At 36.9% G+C, this 21,386-nt stretch overlaps 1 protein-coding gene across 1 annotated transcript in view; it reads left to right on the top strand.

The window, feature by feature from the left end:
* The window catches only part of IARS2 (isoleucyl-tRNA synthetase 2, mitochondrial), a 68,778-nt gene that overhangs the window by 22,718 nt on the left and 24,674 nt on the right, over window positions 1–21,386 (top strand). Inside the window, exons 6-12 of the mRNA XM_040461005.1 lie at window positions 13–122; window positions 677–767; window positions 1,101–1,216; window positions 5,662–5,831; window positions 9,467–9,557; window positions 10,816–10,967; window positions 13,059–13,219. Of these exons, the coding sequence (XP_040316939.1) occupies window positions 13–122; window positions 677–767; window positions 1,101–1,216; window positions 5,662–5,831; window positions 9,467–9,557; window positions 10,816–10,967; window positions 13,059–13,219 (891 nt within the window). The remainder of the gene's footprint in view (window positions 1–12; window positions 123–676; window positions 768–1,100; window positions 1,217–5,661; window positions 5,832–9,466; window positions 9,558–10,815; window positions 10,968–13,058; window positions 13,220–21,386) is intronic.

A 21,386-nucleotide genomic window follows, 5' to 3' on the forward strand; every position in this document is an offset into this window, starting at 1 on the left:
CTTAAACCTTAGGACTGCATTGGCTGAAGCAGAACTTGAGTATAATCCTGAACATGTCAGTCGCTCAATATATGTAAAATTCCCTCTCTTGAAACCTTCTCCCAAGTTGGTATCTCTCATAGGTAAGATTTATTCATTGCTTGAAATTTATTCAGGTTACAGAATTGTAACATTTGGTAGCATATTTATTTATTTATTTTCAACGTTTATTCATTTTTGGGACAGAGAGAGACAGAGCATGAACGGGGGAGGGGCAGAGAAAGAGGGAGACACAGAATCGGAAACAGGCTCCAGGCTCTGAGCCATCAGCCCAGAGCCTGACGTGGGGCTCGAACCCACGGACCGCTAGATCGTGACCTGGCTGAAGTCGGACGCTTAACCGACTGCGCCACCCAGGCGCCCCTGTAGCATATTTAAAATTTTATTTTCACAGGGGTGCCTGGGTGGCTCAGTCGGTAGAGGGTCCAACTTCAGCTTGGGTCATGATCTCACAGTTTGTGAGTTCAAGCGTCAGAGCCCTGCGTCAGGCTCTGTGCTGACAGTTCAGAGCCTGGAGCCTGCTTTGGATTCTGTGTCTCCCTCTTTCTCTGCCCCTTCCCCGCTCATGTTCTGTCTCTCTCTGTTTCTCAAAAATGAATAAACATTAAAAAAAAAAATTAAAATTTTGTTTTCACAGATGGTTCATCTCCTGTTAGTTTTTTAGTCTGGACCACCCAGCCTTGGACAATTCCTGCCAATCAAGCTGTTTGTTATATGCCAGACTCAAAGTAAGTTTATTGCTGTATTTTTTGTTTTATCCACAAATAGGAGCAGTTTCATCATTAGCATTATGTTGGATTTATTTCATCATTGTTCTCTTAAAATTCGGTGAATTATAACATAGTTATTGTGTTCATTAGGTTTTATTAAGCTTTAGATGATTCCATTTAAGACCTCACGTGCAGCTTTTCTGGAAAACAAATCTAAGGGGTGAAGTTCTTTGAAAGTAGTGCTTTTTTTTAATTTTGAAGTTAGTTTTCCTAAAATGATGTAAAACATTTAAAATAGCTGTGGCTTTTCTTTTTCATTATTAGTAATTTTCTCCTAAAATTTTATTTTAGGTATGCTGTTGTGAAATGTTCCAAATCTGGGGACCTGTACATACTTGCTGCAGATAAAGTAACATCCATTGCTTCTGTTTTGGAAACAACACTTGAAGTTATTTCAACATTTTCAGGTGAAGATTTATAGAAACTCTGACCATCACAGTCATCAGAGTATCCATTGGATTTGAGTTTAGTATTTGGCTGAACATTTCTCATTGTAAATTGAAACAGATATGGCCTCTGTTTTTGTAGAATATATTTCACATTGATTACACTGAAGGAAAATATATATTAAATGTGATAAGAGTCTAGAAAATATGAACATTAACAAAAACACAACAGTATATCTGGTAAATACCTAATGAAAAATTAGATAAATGTCCTTTGTACAATGTAGAATGTACAAGTATCCTTTTAAAATTTTATTCAAAGGATGCCTCCTGGCTCAGTCAGTAGAGCATGTGACTCTTGATCTCAGGGTCATGAGTTCAAGCCCCACATTGGGCATGGAGCCTACTTACAATAAAAATTCCTTAAAAATTAAAAACAAAAAAATAAAATTTTACTCAAAATTGAGTCACCAAAAATTCTTGTTATCTGATTTAATCAGAGACACAGGGAAGGAATTAAATATGTTTATTTTTTGGTATATGATTTTAATGAGGAAATTTAATAAATTCAGAAAATTATTCCTGAGATTGTTCTTCTGTCAAAAGAATCCTTAGTAAGCTGTAATTTGTAACTTCTGAAGTATTGATTGATTTTGAAATATAATTACTAAAATCTAGGGAAGTCCATTTATTTATTTTAATTTATTTTAATGTTTGTTTATTTATTTTTTTTTTAATTTTTTTTTTCAACGTTTTTTTTTTTTAATTTATTTTTGGGACAGAGAGAGACAGAGCACGAACGGGGGAGGGGCAGAGAGAGAGGGAGACACAGAATCGGAAACAGGCTCCAGGCTCTGAGCCATCAGCCCAGAGCCTGACGCGGGGCTCGAACTCACGGACCGCGAGATCGTGACCTGGCTGAAGTCGGACGCTTAACCGACTGCGCCACCCAGGCGCCCCAAATGTTTGTTTATTTTTGAGAGAGAGACAGAGCATGAGCAGGGGAGGCACAGAGAAAAAGGGAGACACAGAATCCAAAGCAGGCTCCTGAAAGCTCAGAGCCCAATGCAGGGCTTGAACTCACGAACTGTGAGATCCTGACCTGAGCCAAAGTTGGACACTTATTAATCAACGGAGCCACCCAGGGCACCCCAAAATCTAGGGAAGTTTAAAATTACCTTTTATCTTTAGGGATGATACATCTTTGTGTTTCTTGAATTTCTTACTTAAAGAGAAAAATCACATGAGTAGGATGAGTAGAGATACCCCGAAATAGAAAGATTGCCTAGTCAAATAAAGAAGCCCTCTAAATGCATCATTTTAGACGAGATTGGGCATGTTCAGGGTGGTATGGCCATAGACCTAAATGTATCATTTTAGGTGCAGGCCGATTAGAAGTTGAAGCGGTCTTAACAAAAATAAGAGGGTTTTATGTCAAAAGCAGGAAAGAAGCTACAAAATGTTTGGTATTTAATACCATTTGGTCCTTGTTGGTGCCGTAAGTAAGTTAGAGGATCCAGCATATTCTTTACCCCATAACCCTCTCCTATCCCTTTTTTAAGCACAGAAGGTAGTACAGATTTCACTGAAAAGTTAGATGTTGTTGCAGAAGCTAAATGGCATTCTCATGAGGTGTTTGAAAGTACTCAGGTTAAATTTAAGGTCATCTTTCTAGATTGGATAATTGTTTCAAATTATTATGTCAGAGAATTATTGGGTTGCCGTTTTGAGACACCACATTTTAGAGGAGTAGGTACACTTCTCATCTGTGGCAAATAAACTGATGACGGATAGCTTATTAACTTATTAAAGTGGTAGGAATGTTGAACAGCTAAAATGTAATAATTTGTGTAGGATAGCTTTTCTTTACAGAAAAATATAAATTGTTTCTTATTGACCAAAGATCTTTGTTGGGACAGGAGAGAGAATATTGAGTGGCAGATATGCTAAGGATGGGGATAAAGGAAGGTTAATAGGTGAAGTTTACTTTGCCCTAAACCTTTCATTTCCATACTAAAAATGCTTGAGAAGTACAACATAGGGTCACAGGGACTTGTCTTACTTGCAAATGTAACTTAAAGAAAGGAATCAGGGGCGCCTGGGTGGCGCAGTCGGTTAAGCGTCCGACTTCAACCAGGTCACGATCTCGCGGTCCGGGAGTTCGAGCCCCGCGTCAGGCTCTGGGCTGATGGCTGATGGCTCAGAGCCTGGAGCCTGTTTCTGATTCTGTGTCTCCCTCTCTCTCTCTGCCCCTCCCCCGTTCATGCTCTGTCTCTGTCCCAAAAATAAATAAACGTTGAAAAAAAAAATTAAAAAAAAAAAAAAAAAGAAAGGAATCAAAGTGAAAAAATCAATATTAACAATTCTCTTCATTGACAGCATTATGAATTATCTTGGAAAACATGTATCCTGAAGTATTCAAGTTTTTCCTAGTAATTAAAGTATTTTCTAGGAATAAAATGCCAAGTCATCCAAGTCCAACAGTGAGGAGAACTTGTGATTTATTTTCAGAAAAGGGAGTTCATTGCCATCAGTTATAAGGGAATGTTAATTTTTCTCAAGCCTTTTTATTCGTATACTGTTATAATCAAAATGAAATCAGCAACAGGGCTATCTATGAAATGTTAAAAGATTTGTATTCTTTTGGTGATATTGAATCGGTTACGTCTTATTCCTCTACAGCCAGAAAGGAAGGATCGTAAAAGTGGAGACATTGCTCTGTGAGGACAGATTTTTTTTTTTTAAGTTAATATTATTTAGTTTAGAAAGATGAAGGATGGTTTGTGGGGAAGATTTTAGGAGTAAGGGGACCATTGAAATTTCTTTAATTATTGAAGAGTAGATAGACTTAACAGACTTACCTAGTACATCTTGGTAAATACATAAGTAGAACCAGGTAATCTTTTTAAAGTTTGGGGACTTATTTCTGTTGTTTTTAGAGCATATGAAAGATTAATTTATAGAATCCAACTCAAGAGGCAGTAAAGGTGAGAAACATTACTGATAGTGTGGAAAAATTGACAGATGGTGGATACGATGTATTATTAAAAGGGCTGGGGTTATACAGAATGTTAGAGTCATACTTGCTTTGGAAGTTGGATTCAGTCATTTATTAGCCATGTAACACCAGGCATATTGCCTACATTTTCTTGTTTTCTGATTTATAAATTGCAGATAATATTAGGTGTTTGGTAGTATTATGAAGATGAAGTAAGAATTTATGTTGAACCCAGTACATGGTAGGTACCTACTGACTGTTAGGTATTATTTATCATCTCTTACCTTTTTAGGGTAACATGAAAAGCAACAACAGTTAATTCCCATAGAGATAGTGTTAGAACCTGTTGGTCATTGATCTGTTCTAATTTCTTTGTCCTTATATTCCAAAAGGTGCATAGCTGTACATAAGTTAGAGAAATCTTGGGCTCATTTGTGTTGTCTGTTATAATAATTGCTAATATTTTATTTTTATTTTTTTTTAATTTTTTTAATGTTTATTTATTTTTGAGACAGAGAGAGACAGAGCATGAATGGGGGAGGGTCAGAGAGAAAGGGAGACACAGAATCTGAAGCAGGCTCCAGGCTCTGAGCTGTCAGCACAGAGCCTGATGCGGGGCTTGAACCCACAGACCACGAGATCATGACCTGAGCCGAAGTCGGACGCTTAACCGACTGAGCCACCCAGGTGCCCCAATAATTGCTAATATTTTAAATCATTTACTGTGTGGCAGTTATTGTGCTAAGTGCCCCCAAATACTTAAAATGTATTACCTCAATTTATCCTCATGGCAACCCTCTGAGATGGGAACTGTAATTTTCTACATACTATAGGTTCCTAAAGGTCACAGTGCAAGTAAAAAGGGAAGCCAAGTTTGAGGCCAGTCTTGTTCCAGATCCTGCACTTTTCTTTTTTTTTCTTTTAATTTGTTTTAATGTTTATTTTTCTTGAGAGAGAGAAAGAGAGAGAGAGAAATTGAGCATGAGCAGGGGAGGGGCAGACAGAGAGGGAGACACAGAATCTGAAGCAGACTCCAGACTCTGAGCCGTCAACATAGATCCCGATGTGGGGCTCAAACTCATGGGCCGTGAGATTATGACCCGAGCCAAAGTCAAAAGCCTAACTGACTTAGCCACGCAGGCACCCCTCCTTTTTTTTTTTTTTTTAATTGAAGTTTATTTATTTATTTTGAAAGAGAGGGAGAATGAGCAGGGGAGGGGCAGCGACAGGAGAGAGAATTCCAAGCAGGCTTTGTGCTCCACGCGGAGTACAACATGGGGCTCATTCTCAACGATGATGAGATCATATCCTGAGCCAAAAATCAAGAATCGGACACTTAATTGACTGAGCCACCCAGGTGCCTGGAAGATCCTGCACTTTTCACTTGCTACTCTCTTGCTACTCTTAAAGAGGTAGAAACATTGTTACTTAAGATAATTCTTAATTATGGTTTTTTTTTTCCCCACAGGTGTAGATTTGGAAAATGGTACTTGTACTCATCCTTTAATTCCTGGTAAAGCCTCTCCTCTTTTACCTGCAAATCATGTGACCATGACAAAAGGAACAGGGTTGGTTCACACAGCCCCAGCCCATGGTATGGAAGATTACAGTGTAGCTTCTCAACACAACCTGTCCACGGTACTTTTCCTCTTTTCTTTCCTTTTTAATTGTTGCTTTTGTAGAATTAAAGTGATAAATCCTAATTAACATCTTTATGTTTTGGGGATAAGCAATCGTTTTTGTCACAATTAAGTTGTGAAATGCTTGGGTTTGTTCAGTACCCTAATGCCTCGTTAATTCATACTAATTGAGAAAGATTTTGGAGAATTAACACAAAATCAGCACAGAATTAGAATTGAAAAATACGTATTAAATGGGGAGAATTTTTTCTCTTTCTGTTTGAAAGAGCAGTTTGTTTTTAAACAGTCCTCTTTAAATTTATGTTATACATGTCAGTTACTTAGGGAGTTTTTTCCTTTAGTTAAAAGTGAGTCCCAAAGTCAGCACAATATATGTACATTACAATTGATCTGGACATTAATAGAGACCAAGTTAAAGGTATTTTTAGTATATTTAACTTTTTAAAAAACTATTTTATTTTTCATCATCAAAAGTGTACTCTTTAATCCCCACCCCTATTTCCTCCATCCCCTCCTCCCCCCTCCCCTCTGGTAACCATCAGTTTGTTCTCAGTAGTTAAGAGTCTGTTTCTTGGTGTCTCTCTCTCTTTTTGCCTTTTGTTTGTTTCTTAGATTCCACATATGAGTGAGATCATATGGTATTTGTCTTTTTTGACTGACTTATTTTGCTTAGCATTATACTCTAGATACATCCGTGTTGTTATAAATGGCAAGATTTCATTCTTTTTTATGGCTGAATAATATTCCAGTGTGTGTGTGTGTGTGTGTGTGTGTGTGTGTGTGTGTGTGTGTGTACTGAGCCACCCAGGCGCTCCTGAATTCGTGTTTTTTTGAAAGTTTTTGGGTAAATACTCAGTAGTGTGATTACCAGATTATAGGGTAGTTTTGTTTTTAACATTTTGAGGAAACCCCATACTGTTTCCACAGTGGCTGCACGGGTTTGCATTTCTACTAACAATGCACGAGGGTTCCTTTTTCTCCCTGTCTTTGCCAGCACTTGCTGTTTCTTGCGTTTTGATTTTAGCCATTCTGATAGTTGTGCAGTGATACCTCTTTGTAGTTTTGATTTGCATTTCCCTGATGATGAGTGATGTTGAGCATCTTTTCATGTCTTTTGGCCATCTGGATGTCTTCTTTGGAGAAATATCTGTTCGTGTCTTCTGCCCATTTTTAATTGGATTATTTTTGCGGTGTTGAGTTTTATTTATTTATTTTTTTAATTTTTTTTTTCAACGTTTATTTATTTTTGGGACAGAGAGAGACAGAGCATGAACAGGGGAGGGGCAGAGAGAGAGGAAGACACAGAATCGGAAACAGGCTCCAGGCTCTGAGCCATCAGCCCAGAGCCTGACACGGGGCTCGAACTCACGGACCGCGAGATCGTGACCTGGCTGAAGTCAGACGCTTAACCGACTGTGCCACCCAGGTGCCCCTGCGGTGTTGAGTTTTATAAGTTCTTCATATATTTTGGATACTAACCCTTTATCAGATATGTCATTTACAAGTGCCTTATCCCATTTAGTATTTTGCCATTTAGCTTTTTTGGTTGTTTCCTTCTCTGTGAAGAAACTTTTTATTTTGGTGTAGTCCCCATAGTTTATTTTTGCTTTTGTTTCCCTTGCCTCAAGAGACCTCTCTAGAAAAAAGTTGCTGCAGTCGATGTCAGAGAGGTGACTGCCTATGTTCTCTTCAAAGATTTTTATGATTTCAGGTCTTACATTTAGGTCTTTAATCCATTTTGAGTTTGTTTTGTGGTGGAAGAAAGTGGTCCAGTTTCGTAATTTTGCATGTAACTGTCCAACTGGAAAACTTCGTTGAAGAGACTTTTTCCCATGGTATATTCATTCCTCCTTTGTCGAAGATTAATTAACTATCTAATTGTCCGTTTACTTCTGGGTTTTCTGTTCTATTCCATTCATCTATGTGTCTATTTTTATGCCAGTACCATACAGTTACTACCACTTTGTAACATAACTTGAAATCTGGAATTGTGATACCTCCAGTTTTGTTTTTCTTTTTAAAAATTTGAGACAGAGACGGAGCATTAGAGGGGGAGGGGCAGAGAGAGGGAGACACAGAATCCGAAGCAGGCTCCAGGCTCCGAGCTATCAGCACAGAGCCCAATGTGGTGCTAGAACTCATGAACCATGAGATCATGACCTGAGCCAAAGGTGAACACTTAACCGACTAAGCCACCCAGGTGCCCCTGTTTTTCTTTTTTAAGATTGCATTGGCTGTTAGAAGTCTTAGGTATAGTTCCATACAAATTTTAATATTTTTTGTTCTACTGTGAAAAATGCTGTTGGTATTTTGATAGGGATTGCATTAAATCTGTAGATTGCTTTGGGAAGTATAGACATTTTAACAATACTTGTTCTTCCAACCCATGAACATAGAATGTCTTTCCATTTCTTGGCATCATCTTGAATTTCTTTCATCACTGTTTTACAGTTTTTAGAGGACAGGTCTTTCACTTATGGTTAAGTTTATTCCTAGATAATTTATTATTTTTAGTACAATTTTAAATGGGATTGGTTTCTTAATTTCACTTTCTGCTGCTTCATCATTGGTGTATAGGAATGCAACAGATTTCTGTACATTGATTTTGTATCCTGTGACTTTACTGCATTCATTTATCAGCTCTAGCAGTTTTTTGTGGAGTCTTTAAGGTTTTATATATATAGTATCGTGTCATCTGCAAATAATGAGAGTTTTATTTCTTTCTTAGCAATTTGGATGCCTTTTATTTCTTTATGTTGTCTAATTGCTATGGTTAGGACTTCCAGTACTATGTTGAATAAAAGTGGTGGGAGTGGACTTCCTTGTCTTGTTCCTGACTGTAGGAGAAAAGCTCTCAGTTGTTCCCCATTGAGTACATTGTTGGCTGTGAGTTTTTCGTATACAGGCTTTATTATGTTAAGGTATGTTTTCTCTACTACTTTACAGAGGGTTTTTATCGTGAATGGATGTTATACTTTGTCAGATACTTTTTCTGCATCTGTTGAAATGATCATAATGGTTTTTATCCTTTCTCTTATTGATGTGACACCACGTTGGTTGTTTTGTGAATCTTAAACCACACTTGCATACAGAAATAAATCTCAAATGATTACGGTGCGTGATTTTTTAAAAATGTATTATTAGATTCAGTTTGCTAATATTTTGTTGAGGATTTTACTTTTTTTTTTTTTTAATTAAACTTCAGTTATTTGTTTTAATAAGACATTGTGCCTTTTGGGGTGCCAGAGTGGTACAGTCTGTTAAGCATCTGATTCTTCATTTTGGCTCAGGTCATGATCTCACAGTTGTGAGATCAAGGCCCTGCGTCAGACTCTGCGTCAGACTTCTCCGCTGCGTGGAGCCTGCTTAAGATTCTCTTTCTCGCTCTCCCTCTGCTCCTCCCCTGCTTGTGTGCTTGTGCGCTTGTGCGCGCCCTGTGTCTCAAAAACAAAAAAGACATTTGCCTTTTGTGGTTTAAATGTGTAAATCCACAAATTTCTATTAACTAAGAAGTATCCAGATTTTCAATGCAGTGAAAGACTGTACTGATATGTTTTATGTAGATTGTTTTGCCAGGTATTGTCATAAGATAAAATATCTTGGTACTTTGTTGTTGAAAATAACCCTTTGTAGGATTGTTTAGTGGATGAAGATGGAGTTTTCACAGAAGTTGCAGGTCCTGAACTTGAAAACAAGGCTGTCCTTGAAGAGGGAACAGATGTGGGTGAGTATTGTATGTGTTATTATGATAAATAGATACTTTCTGAAAAGCAGCCAGCAGTAAGCTTTGCTGGCTCTTCTCTCATCTTACACTCTCATTAGAAACAAAAATCTGAAATTGTATTTTATTTTACTGCATGGTTTAAAATGGAAGTTGGGACTTGTTCATCTTTTGCTTTAAAATTGTTCTGTTTAAGCAAAGCAGGGCAGTCAACAGGGAGTGGTGTTATTTTATGGCTATGGCTGTATTAGTTTTGTGGAGAAATAAAATCAAGCTTGAGGCTAGGTGCTGACCGTGTATCAGACACTACTGTTTTTCTAACCCTCTTGTAAATCACTGATCCCCTGTGCAGCGCTGTTTATGTACTATGATCTTCGGGGTCCTCCAGCCTTGACTTGTCTTTTTGACTTTTTATAGTTATAGACCCAAGGACCAGGTACTGTTAAGACCTTTCTTCGCCCACACTAAGGCTAAGGCTAATTAAACATGGTGTATTACTTTCCTAGAACTACTGTAACAAATTACCGTAAATCTACCAGCTTAAAACAACAGAAATTTATTCTCACAGTTCCGGAGGCTAGAAGTCTGAAATCAGTGGTTTGGCAGGGCCTTGCTCCCTCTGAATGCTCTATGGAAGAATCCTTCCTTGTTTCTTCCTAGCTTCTGGTGGTTTCTGGTTATCCTTAGCTTTCCTTGGTATCATTCTAATCTTTGCCTCCGTTGTCCCAAGTCCTTTGCTCTTGTGTGTCTGTATCCTCCCCTCTTATTAGGACACTAGTCATTGGATTCAGGGCCTACTCTAATCCAGTGTGACCTCATCTTAACTTGATTACATCTGCAAAGACCCTATTTCCAAATATGCTCACATTCACAAGTACTAAGGGTTAGGATGTGAACATATCATTTGGGGGGATAAATTCAACCCACTATAGCTGGTTTCTTTTGGATTCTTTGGAGACCGTTTTAAGATTCATGGTATGAAAGATTATGGCTATGAATTTCAAACGTAGAATTTTAGATATATCCCATTTATCTTTCCTTTGGAATGAAGAGCCATGGGAATGGCTTAATTTAGAGTCTACTTAAGGTTTTGTAGTCCCTGCTTTTTTTTGCCAAGAGATTCCCAGATTATGCCTCTGTAGCTACTCATACCAACTGGTACCTACTGGTTCAGATTAGTACTCCTTGGGAATTACAGAGCTATTAGGATTTTCATAGTACTTTTTAATTCTAATGTAATTTGTTATTGATTTTTTCAAAGTTATAAAGATGCTTCAGGCTTCAAAACATTTGTTGAAAGAGGAGAAATTGGTACACAGCTATCCCTATGACTGGAGGACTAAGAAACCAGTGGTTATTCGTGCCAGCAAGCAGTGGTTTGTAAATATCACGGATATCAAGGCTACAGCCAAGGTATACGAGACATCCTGTTGTGAGCATTGGGTTTTAATTCCCTCAGTATGAAAGGATTGCATGGGAGGTTGAAGTAGGATTTGGGGAATAGAAGGGATTGCTGCTATTATGATTTGGTGATGTGATTTGGTTTCATAAAATTATAGTTTTAGATTTAGAAGGATCTTGGATTTCCATTCCTTCATTATACACATGTGGCTTAAAGAGGTTAAGTGACATGCCCCAATTTCCTGCCCAGTATAGTGAAAGTAATATAGAGTTAGGACAGATGTGAGTTCAGGAGGTGGTTAGCCTCTCAGAACCTCAGTTTCCTCATCTATATAAAGTTGATAATAATGCCTACCTCGTGGGGTAAGTGAATGAGGGTTCCAGACCAGTGTCTGGCACATAGTAAACATTTCAGTAAAACTCTTTAAAAACGCTTTGCTTCCTTAAGATTGAAATTGCAGTCCATTCAAAAAATTGTTGCTTTGACTTAACAAAGACTTTAAAATGGGTATTCTAAATATTAATATATATTTGAGCTCCTTCATTCACCACATAGTATATGTATCTCTGTGTGTGTGTGTGTGTGTGTGTGTGTGTGTGTGTGCGTGTGTATGTGTGTGTTGTAAACAACTTAATTCTGTTGAATGAAAGAGCTCAAATATATATTTGTTAGCCAGGCTGATAATGAAGATACTTTATGTTACTGCTTTCATCTTAACATATAACTGTAATCAGTTGGTTTATTTGTTGACTTGGCAATTTGAAGCCCTTGCCAAAGCCGGGCAAGCAGTTTACATTTTCTGTGTTTGTATAGAGTGGACAACTATCGTACGGACTGTTTTATTGTTTGTGTTCCTGTGAAGCCTGTTTTCCTTTGTTGTAAATGTTAAGTTTTATAACTTCAGCTCTGCACAGATTTTTGATTGAAGAACATCTAAGTCTGATGCAGAATGCTGGAGCCTCGTGTTTTGTTTCATTTTGGTTTTGATTCCTTCACAGATAATTTTCAGTTTCTCATTGCAGTAATAGAATAATGTACTGCATGTTTCTCCTACCCAAATTCAACATTAATCACCTTCTGGCCAATTTTATTTTGTCTGCACCCCTCCTACCACCTTCCTTTCACTCCCCACCCATTGGATTATTGTGAAGCAAATTTCAGGCCTTATGTCTTCATAAATATTTCAGTATGTATACCTGAAAGATAAAGACTATTTAAACACAATTCAAATGCCATTGTTACCATCTTATAAAAGTAATAGTTATTGCTTAACAAAATCAAATATCCAGTCTGTATTCATATTTCTTGGATTTTCAAACCAAGGGTGAATCAAATTGAATCGCATATGTTGCCATTCTTCCAGTAGGTTTTGAGGGAGGGGATTTCTTGTAGTTGAGGTTAAGTGAGGAAGATATTTAAATCGCTCTGCAAGCAGAAAAATGCTTAATTAATGGCTCGATTCTTAAAAATGAAGTTGACATATTTGTCCTTTCTTGAGATTATTACCAAACATTTTTCTTATATAACTCATCTTTTGGTAACTGACAAATGAAATGAAATAAAAAACAACTTTTTGGGGGGCTGAAGGTAGAGGAAGTTCTTGCGAGAGAGCAAATAAATAGAAAGTGTGATTTTCAGAGTGTTTTGTGTTGTAAACCATAGTATGTGAAATTAGGTTATATTGCAGCCCTTGTTTATCAGCCTAAAACAGCTTATTTTTTAAGTAAGTACTTAAAAATTATTGTTGCAGTCATGTTTGAATGTATTTTAACTGTGGTTTAACTAAGTATAATACTTGTACTAACCCTAGTATTACCAGTTTTGATCTAGGGTGTTTGGAAATCAGTAGAAAATCTCTTGTCCCGTCCTCTAAAGGTGAAGTCTGTTCTCAGTGTTATTTATTAGATCCTTTATGGCCTTCTTTTAACTTTGCTTCATTTACTCTGAAATCTGTTTTTTAGTTTAATTTTTTGGGTATGGGGAGGGAGACATGTAAATGACTATAAACATCCAAAATAAAGAGCTATGAGAATAAATAGTGGAAGTTGTGGAAAATATGTTCTGCTTACTCTCTCTGGATGTGATTTGTGCATCAATTACAGGAATTGTTAAAAAAAGTGAAATTTATTCCTGGATCAGCACTGAATGCCATGGTTGAAACGATGGACAGACGGCCGTATTGGTGTATATCAAGGCAAAGAGTTTGGGGTGTTCCAATCCCTGTGTTTCATCACAAGACAAAAGATGAATTCTTGATCAACAGGTAGAACTCTTTCTGCATTTCTTTCAGCATTTTTTTTAAATGGAGACATTTTGTTTAAGTGTTACTTATTTTGAGAAAGAGAGAGAGACAGAGAGCTAACAAGCCGGGGAGGGGCAGAGAGAGAGGGAGAGACAGAATCCCAAGCAGTCCCCGCAGTGTCGTCACAAAGCCCCATGTGGGGCTCAGTTCCGTGAACCGTGAGGTTGTGACTCAAGCCGAAATCAAGAGTCACATGCCCAACCATCCAGGCCACTCAGGTGCCCCAATTTTTCCCCGCATTTTAACGTGAGCTGTGTTTTCTTCAAAAGTAGAAAATTAGTGGACTGTTGAGAACTGATATATGTTAAATCACATATTATAAAATAACAGTCTTTGGTGGGGGAATAAAATATAATTTCACAAAGATCCTTTCATGAGGTTGAAATTTTAACAGCTACAGTTTTTCAGTATAGATACTTAGAAGCAGAGGCTCTGATAGTTTTTCTGTGGGAATCCATGGTTTCTGACTGTGTGCCTAGCATTGTGCTAGAATCCAGTGTCAGGAATCCAAAGATGAACAGCGTTCAGGAGGGGATCCAAGTATGCAGTTTTTCTTTAGGAATCAGAGTCCCTCTCTTACTTCAGGCTACTGTTTGAATAGAAATGACATTGTATAATGATTTATAGATCCTTTAAAATTTAAGAAACTGTTACATAGTTAAATGCACAAAACTAACGTTTATTTTAGTGATGATTACCTTCCCAACTGCTTCTTCTCTTTTCTTTAAGGTTTTTTCTTTTTTTTCTTTTGAGAAGATAATACATGGACATAGTCGATAGTGCAGGGTAGAGAAACTTAAACAGTGGAAAGATTTTTTTCCTAATCCACACACTAGACTTTTCTCGAGGCAGTGTATAGACTGACATTGTCCCTGCTTTTCATGAGGGAACAGTCTGGCTAGTTTATCTTCTAGTACATTAGGGAGGTTTTCGGTATTCAGTATAGCTTTTACTAACAGATGTGGACAGGGAAATAGTAATCATTCCTTTTAAGAATACATCCTAAGTTTTCCTTTTTTTTTTGAGTAATTTTTTAAAATCTATTTATTTTGAGAGAGACGGAGACAGTGCAAGTGGGGGAGAGACAGGGAGAGAGAGAGACAGAGAATCCCAAGCAGGCTCTGGGCTGTCAGTGTGGAGCCTGACGTGGGGCTCGAACTCACAAACTGAGATCGTGACCCAAGCCAAAACCAAGAGTTGGATGCTCAGCTGACTGAGCCACTCAGGCACCCCTGAGTAATTTGTTTTAATCTGGTTAATGGAAATTTTACTAAGTTATGTTTTAACATGAATGAAAAGTTTGAGCCCATTTTGATAAATATTTTCACATTTTATCATTTGAGGATCCAATAAGGTTTTTGAGGGCATGGAGGCCACTAAGTAATGATGGGGAGTTCGAGAGACTGTAGACGTAGAATTGCATGTTTCTACTTTGGGGTTCATCAGAATTTTTGTAAAAAGTTCCTAGTTTTCATCGTCAATGTTATCAGTATTTCTTTAGGTGGTCCTTTTATGAATGCATGTGTTTCAGGGTTTTTTTTGAATGTTGATTAAAGTGGGTTTGTTTGTTTGTGTGTTTTAATCATCGATAGCCACATATTAGGTAGTTCTTAGTGTTTTTTGTGTAGAAGTTCTTTGTCAATTTGAAATATACATTCTGTCACTGTTTCATGGGGAACCTGACACCTTATGGCAACATGGCTCAGGGAAGAACTGCAGGTTCTGCCTTGGGCAAATATCGCCATAAAACAGCTCATTTGCTTTCTTCACAGAGGATGCGGCATTTGAGTAGGGCCTTGAGGATTAGGTAGGAAAGCATTTTGCAAGTGGAGGAATTAGCAGGAGCTGAGGGTGTGGAGCAGGGAAAGCATAGCACATGTATAGGAGCCATAATGGGACTGTCCGGTGTTGAGGGGGGTTTTAGAAAGTCAAGTGCTGAGAGAGGTTTGTGGGGGCAAATTGTAGTGAGTTTTGAATACTAGGTTAAGCAGTTTAAATTCTTAAATAGGCATGAGGAGTGAGAGTATATTTTAGGAAGAAAAGCTAGAGGTTGGAGGCCAGGAAGTCACTGTAAGACTTCGTCAGTATTATTACAGATTGGAGCCAAGGCTCTTTGGGCTAAATAGTGTTGCCCATGTTGTTCTTATAATTGAGAGCTTGGTCAGATGTAGACTGCTGATACCTTAATACCTTAAAGTTGACATAAGTTTACACAGGTATTATTTAAAATTCCACACTGTACAGTTTTCTTTTAAGGAATGTGTATAAGCCGTTGTCATTGTTCCTCATTTTTTGGGGTTTTTTTAGTGTTTAGAGAACAAGATTTTTAGGGAATTTCCTTGAAGTGATGGAGGTGGACATATGTATATATTAGTAAGAAGAGGAAATTAGTTTATTTGACAATAATGACAATAAAACGGTACATAGGTCGATTGGTCACTAAGCCAGGTGAAATAAATGTGAGCTTTGTCAGAAAAACACAAGCAGATTTTCATCAGGTATTATTTATTTTCTGCTTACAGTCGATACATGCTTATGTTGCAGATTTTTTTCTGTGCATCTCCCATTGTGTTGCTTGCATCATATTAGTTGAATTCTGATTTTGAAGTAGAAGAGATATACAGAATATTGGCCTACAGAAATGACAGACAGACTTAGCCAAATTGTCTGTCAGTTCATAGGTCATTTTCCTGTACACCATTTCTGAGTGATGACCCAAGATTAATCTTCCTCCACTGTTGGTTCCTTGGTGTGACATTGCACTTAATGTAAGAAGATAGATGTTAATTCTTAATTACTTACTTGTAAGTAATTTTTTTAAGACTGCATGAAGGCTTATCTTTTTCCCTCCTTAATCAAGTCAGAATCAAGTGACCACGATTTTCTGTCTTTCTTGGATAGATCTTTCTATTGTAGTGAGTTGGTAATCATCAAAAGTAACAGCATCTCCACTGGACATTGGTACACAGTCCACATGGAGTTGCTGTTACATTTGATAACCCCAGTAAGCATACCAGAACATTCCTTCTGCTTTTCTGGACCAAAGTCTGTAAGTTCAAGTCTTAAGTATACTTGTTTCACAGAAGAAAATCTTGATTGATTCACATTGCTAATAAGGTTAGAGACTAGTAGATTTGAAACTCTGATGTTTAACTTGGATTTGAATTAATGTTCTCATCTGCACTTCATATTCACATTTGTATTTGCTCAAGATACAATTGCGTTTCTGACCTTAACATCATTGATTTTTCTGAATCTGTAATAGAATGCCATTATAATTTAGGTAGAAATCTACTCCTAGTTAATAAAGACAAATACTTTTTAACATAATACAAAGGTAACATTTAGAAGCATTTGCTACCTAGGAAGGAAAAGAAGTTGTTAAATTTTGTTTATTTCAGGGGCGCCTGGGTGGTTCAGTCCATTGAGCTTCCGACTTCAGCTCAGGTCGTGATCTCACGGTTTGTGGGTTCGCGCCCCACGTTGGGCTGTGTGCTGACAGCTCAGAGCTTGGAGCCTGCTTCAGATTCTGGGTCTCCCTCTTTCTCCCCCTCCCCTGCTTGTGTTCTGTCTGTCTCTCTCTCTCTCTCTCTCTCAAAAATAAATAAACATTAAAAAAAAATTTTAAATTCTGTTTCAGATTATTGTATCAATTCACTATTAATACAATAATCTATGCATTTAGGAAATTTGGCCCTTGATTTCTAGAACCTATGAGAAATTTACTAGAAATAGGCAAGGAATTTACAGTTCACTTTCAGTGCTAGCTCTACCTCCCTCTTGCTCATATAACAATGACCATTTTGGTGAAAAAATTTTATAATCATTCAATTAAAAAATTCTCCAAAATTGTTTCCTGTCACCTATAATACATAAGTGTAGGATTAAATTAAAAATAGAATCCCCCCCTTCACATTTCACTGTGTTCTAGAATAAATTTATAAACTTAGTAAATAAATTAGAAACATTTAGCCTCTTACCTCATTCTTATTCCAGTAACTTGCAGAAGAAGAGTTGTCTTATAGGCCTTAATATTGTTCCTTTAATAAAGACAAAGCACAGGAGACAGTGGAATGACAGCAGGTTTCTTCCTTGCTTAGTAATCCTAATGCTGCTTAATTTCTGATAATGTGCTAAATAAGCCTTCAGCACAGTCGATATCAAAGTTCAGAATGATTGGATGGTGTTTCAGTTGCTCATACAACCTAGTGGATTTTCACTGGTTGAAACCTAAGGAGGGACACGTAATACATGTGTTTAGATAAGGCCCTTGCATAAAGTACAAAGTTTTATGATGGATTTATTGCTTTATGAAATGCAGCATTAAAATGGAAGCATATATTATGTAGTGATAAGTGGTTTCACCCACTTTTATCAACAGTAATTTATACTGATCTTTAGGTTATAAGTTAACCATGTGTTTGTGTTAAGGATAGGATATTATTAACACAAGGGAAGAATTCTTAAATTTCCAAAGACAGATTTTGACTTTTCCTTGTATTTTTTCCTGAAGAATATTCACTATCACTAAGATACGTTTATTGTTTTTAAAACAAATATTGTTTAAAATTGTTTTAAAAACTCATTGAAGCATAATTTGTTTCATTATGAACAAATTATACTTCCAAAATATTTATCCTTAAATAAGAAGATGAACATCTCTTATACGAAGACAGGTATATAAGGGTGTCTCATATAGTTGATAATAAAGGAACATGGTGATAGAAAGAAATAATCTAAATTGGTTTTGGAAGACTGAGTATACAGCCATTAAAAATGCTGGCTTAGCTCTTAATGGTCGCCTGGTTCCCTGTGAATGAAAATCCAATCCGTGCAGCCCACCAAGGACATTGGACTGTTCTAGGTTTTTGCTACAGTATTCTAGTGACAATGACCACCTTTAAGCACTAGTGTAGCATTCACTTGTTTTGTTTTGTTTTGTTTCCAAGTTATCCTTCCAGATTTGGTTTGAACTAATGTTAAATCTATATTTTACAATCTAGGATAGTTAACCTCAAGTCTGTAGGTTGCCAGGGTAGGTTTATTTTTGTTGAAAATTGTGTTTTTAAAACTCTCTGCCACAGTTTTTTAAGATTATTCAGAGACTCAGAGTACAAATCAAGAGAAAGTTCTTACTTTGTGGTACCAAATCCATGCACTTAAATTTTGATTTGTTTGGATTGTGAGGGTGTTGTGTTTGACGTCTGTATTCTTATCATAAATTTTGTTCAGTTTTTATCCCCGAGCTCCAGAATTGTCTTTAGCATCTTTTCCTGTTTTCAAAAATACATGTAATATAGTGTTGTAAGATCTCAAGACGGAACTGAGTTGCAGAGCATAATGCTTATTAAAGTATATTTGGTTCATGATATTCTTATATTTCATAATGTAGGGAAGCAAGTCTTGCTCTAAATACTAGTGAGATTTGCCCTATTATTGAGGCAGAGCTTCTTCTCTCCCTTTTTAAAACGTTTCATATTTCTGGGGAACCTGGGTGGCTTAGACTGTTAATCATCCAGCTTCGCTCAGGTCATGATCTCATGGCTCGTGAGTTTGAGCCCCGCATCAGGCTCTGTGCTGACAGCTCGGTTTCTGTGTCTCCCTCTCTCTGCCCCTCCCCTGCACACACATTGTGTGTGTGTGTGTGTGTGTGTGTGTGTGTCTCTCAAAAATAAAACATTAAAAAATAAATAAAATAAAATGTTTCATATTTCTTTTGAATACATTGAAAAAATTATTCTTTGGTCCAGATTCATATGCATGTGTTATGAGGGAAAATATTGGTTTATTTTTTTAAAAGTGTGTAGTTTTACTTATGACAGCTTTTTTGAAATTAGATTTTAAAAACTGACTACTACTGGATTATTTTCATTAGTGTAGATTGACATTGTGTGATTTTTTTCATTTTTAATAAGTATTAGGGAAACTAAAAGAAAAACAAAATCAAACTTTCCTCCTCACTGAAGCAAGAGGCTTATGAGTTTTTAAAAAAAGCATATTTGCAAATAAAGTGTATATAAGATGCTTCTTACACTGAAAAGTTAGATTATGTGAGCGAATTACTAATCTTCATAAGAAAATATAACAATTAAAACTATAATTTTAGACTAGAGATAGTTGACTAAACTTGGGGGGACTTTACGGTTGTCTTAATAACTTGTCTGTTCCAAAATGGGAATCTTTATTGTTTGGTATTTTTAGTTATAGTTCTAAAACCTCATTGAATTATCTATTTAGGGATATAAAAAAAGAACTTGTCGGTCACATTAGAGGTGAATTTGGTCTCCTAAAATGGATATGCGTCATCTATAATTATAAGGTTCATATGGCCTTCTTTCTGACAGCTGTTCCCAGTGTTCACAGAAACTGAAGCTCAGAAAAATATGATGTATTCCTATCAGTATCTAATAATTCATGGGTAGAATCCGGTCTTTGGACTTGGTGTGTGTTCTGTCAGCACACTAATCTCCTGGGACTGCCCTGTTCCCTCACTTCGTCTCCAGTTGAGGGTTTCATTACACATGGGTAATAAGACTCTTTGTTGCCTTTGCTTAGCAAGGCAAGAGAATAGAAGTGTGAATTCACAGGTATAGTGGTTGTCTTTGTAGATGAGTTAGAGAAGCTGAAGGGAGAAGTAAAAACAGAATCAAACCATGATTTAGGAGACAGTTTTAAGGCCTGGCATTACCGGTGTTACTTAGTTTAAAGGCTCATGACTTAAGGAACCCCGAGGCAGGGAACAGGGTTTATCTGTCAGGAGCTACTAAATATGTTTTTCTGTGGATCCAATTAGATAGTGCTTTAGGGTCGCCTGGGTGGCTCAGTCGGTTGAGCTTCCAACTTTGGCTCAGGTCATAATCACGGTTCAGGAGTTCGAGTCCCGCGTCACGCTCTGTGCTGACAGCTCAGAGCTTGGAGCCTGTTTTGGATTCTGTGTCTCCTTCTCTCTCTGCCTCTCCCCCACTCAAACTCTGTGTGTGCGTGCGTGTGTGTGTGTGTGTGTGTGTGTGTGTGTCAAAAATAAACTTTTAGGGGCGCCTGGGTGGCGCAGTCGGTTAAGCGTCCGACTTCAGCCAGGCCATGATCTCGCGGTCCGTGAGTTCGAGCCCCGCGTCGGGCTCTGGGCTGATGGCTCGGAGCCTGGAGCCTGTTTCCGATTCTGTGTCTCCCTCTCTCTCTGCCCCTCGCCCGTTCATGCTCTGTCTCTCTCTGTCCCAAAAATAAATAAACGTTGAAAAAAAAAATTTTTTTTAAAAAAATAAACTTTTAAAAAAAGTGCGTGTAAACTGCTTTGAAAAGTACAATGTGTGGTATATACATAAATGCTTTTATTTTAATATTAATCCTAATACGCTGTACCGTATTTCCTATGTTGATATGAAACTTGAACCATTTGCTTTTAGTTTTGTGTTATTTTTTAACCTATTTATTTCTAACAATTTTGCAACGGTTTTACTGTTTCATTTTACCATTTACCTAAAATCAGTCTAATAACATTGTAAAAGTAAGGGGTCAAAATGACACTCATGTTTAGAATCATTCTTTTTTATGAACATTTCAGAATTGGTATGAACATCATGTCTACTATAATGGGTACGTGTAAATGTACTTTGCTAGTATCTCTTTAGAAAAATAACATTAGGTTATTTAGGTTTTCTTTTATAGTATGTTCATATTTTCTTAACTGTTAAAATGTTCTGTGCAAACTATATAAAAAAGTAATATGTAACTAAATATTGTCATATAACTAGGTATTGCACAAAGTTTTTATGGTCTCCTATCACAAAAGTTTATCTTTACTGTTAAAGTCCATCGAAAATGTATGACTAGAAGAAATATGGACTTGTGCCCGTTTTAACATTCTTGTTATTTGTAACTTCTTTAAAATAGATGCTGATAACATTATACTTTTTCAGTCTATCCTTCCTAGCATACCAACTTAGGTATTTGAAATTTCAATTTTTTGAGCCTATCTAAATAATTTGTAATACCCATTGGATTTTTACTTTCGTAATTTTTTAATAATTTAAAATAATTTAATAATTTTTTCATACACATCTGTGAATTTTCAGACCCAAAGAGGTAGATGATTTGCCCTTGCATAGTCATGATTAATAAGAATCAGATC

Source organism: Herpailurus yagouaroundi, unplaced genomic scaffold, assembly GCF_014898765.1.
Source record: "Herpailurus yagouaroundi ecotype Mexico unplaced genomic scaffold, PumYag 253, whole genome shotgun sequence".
NCBI lineage: Eukaryota > Metazoa > Chordata > Mammalia > Carnivora > Felidae > Herpailurus > Herpailurus yagouaroundi.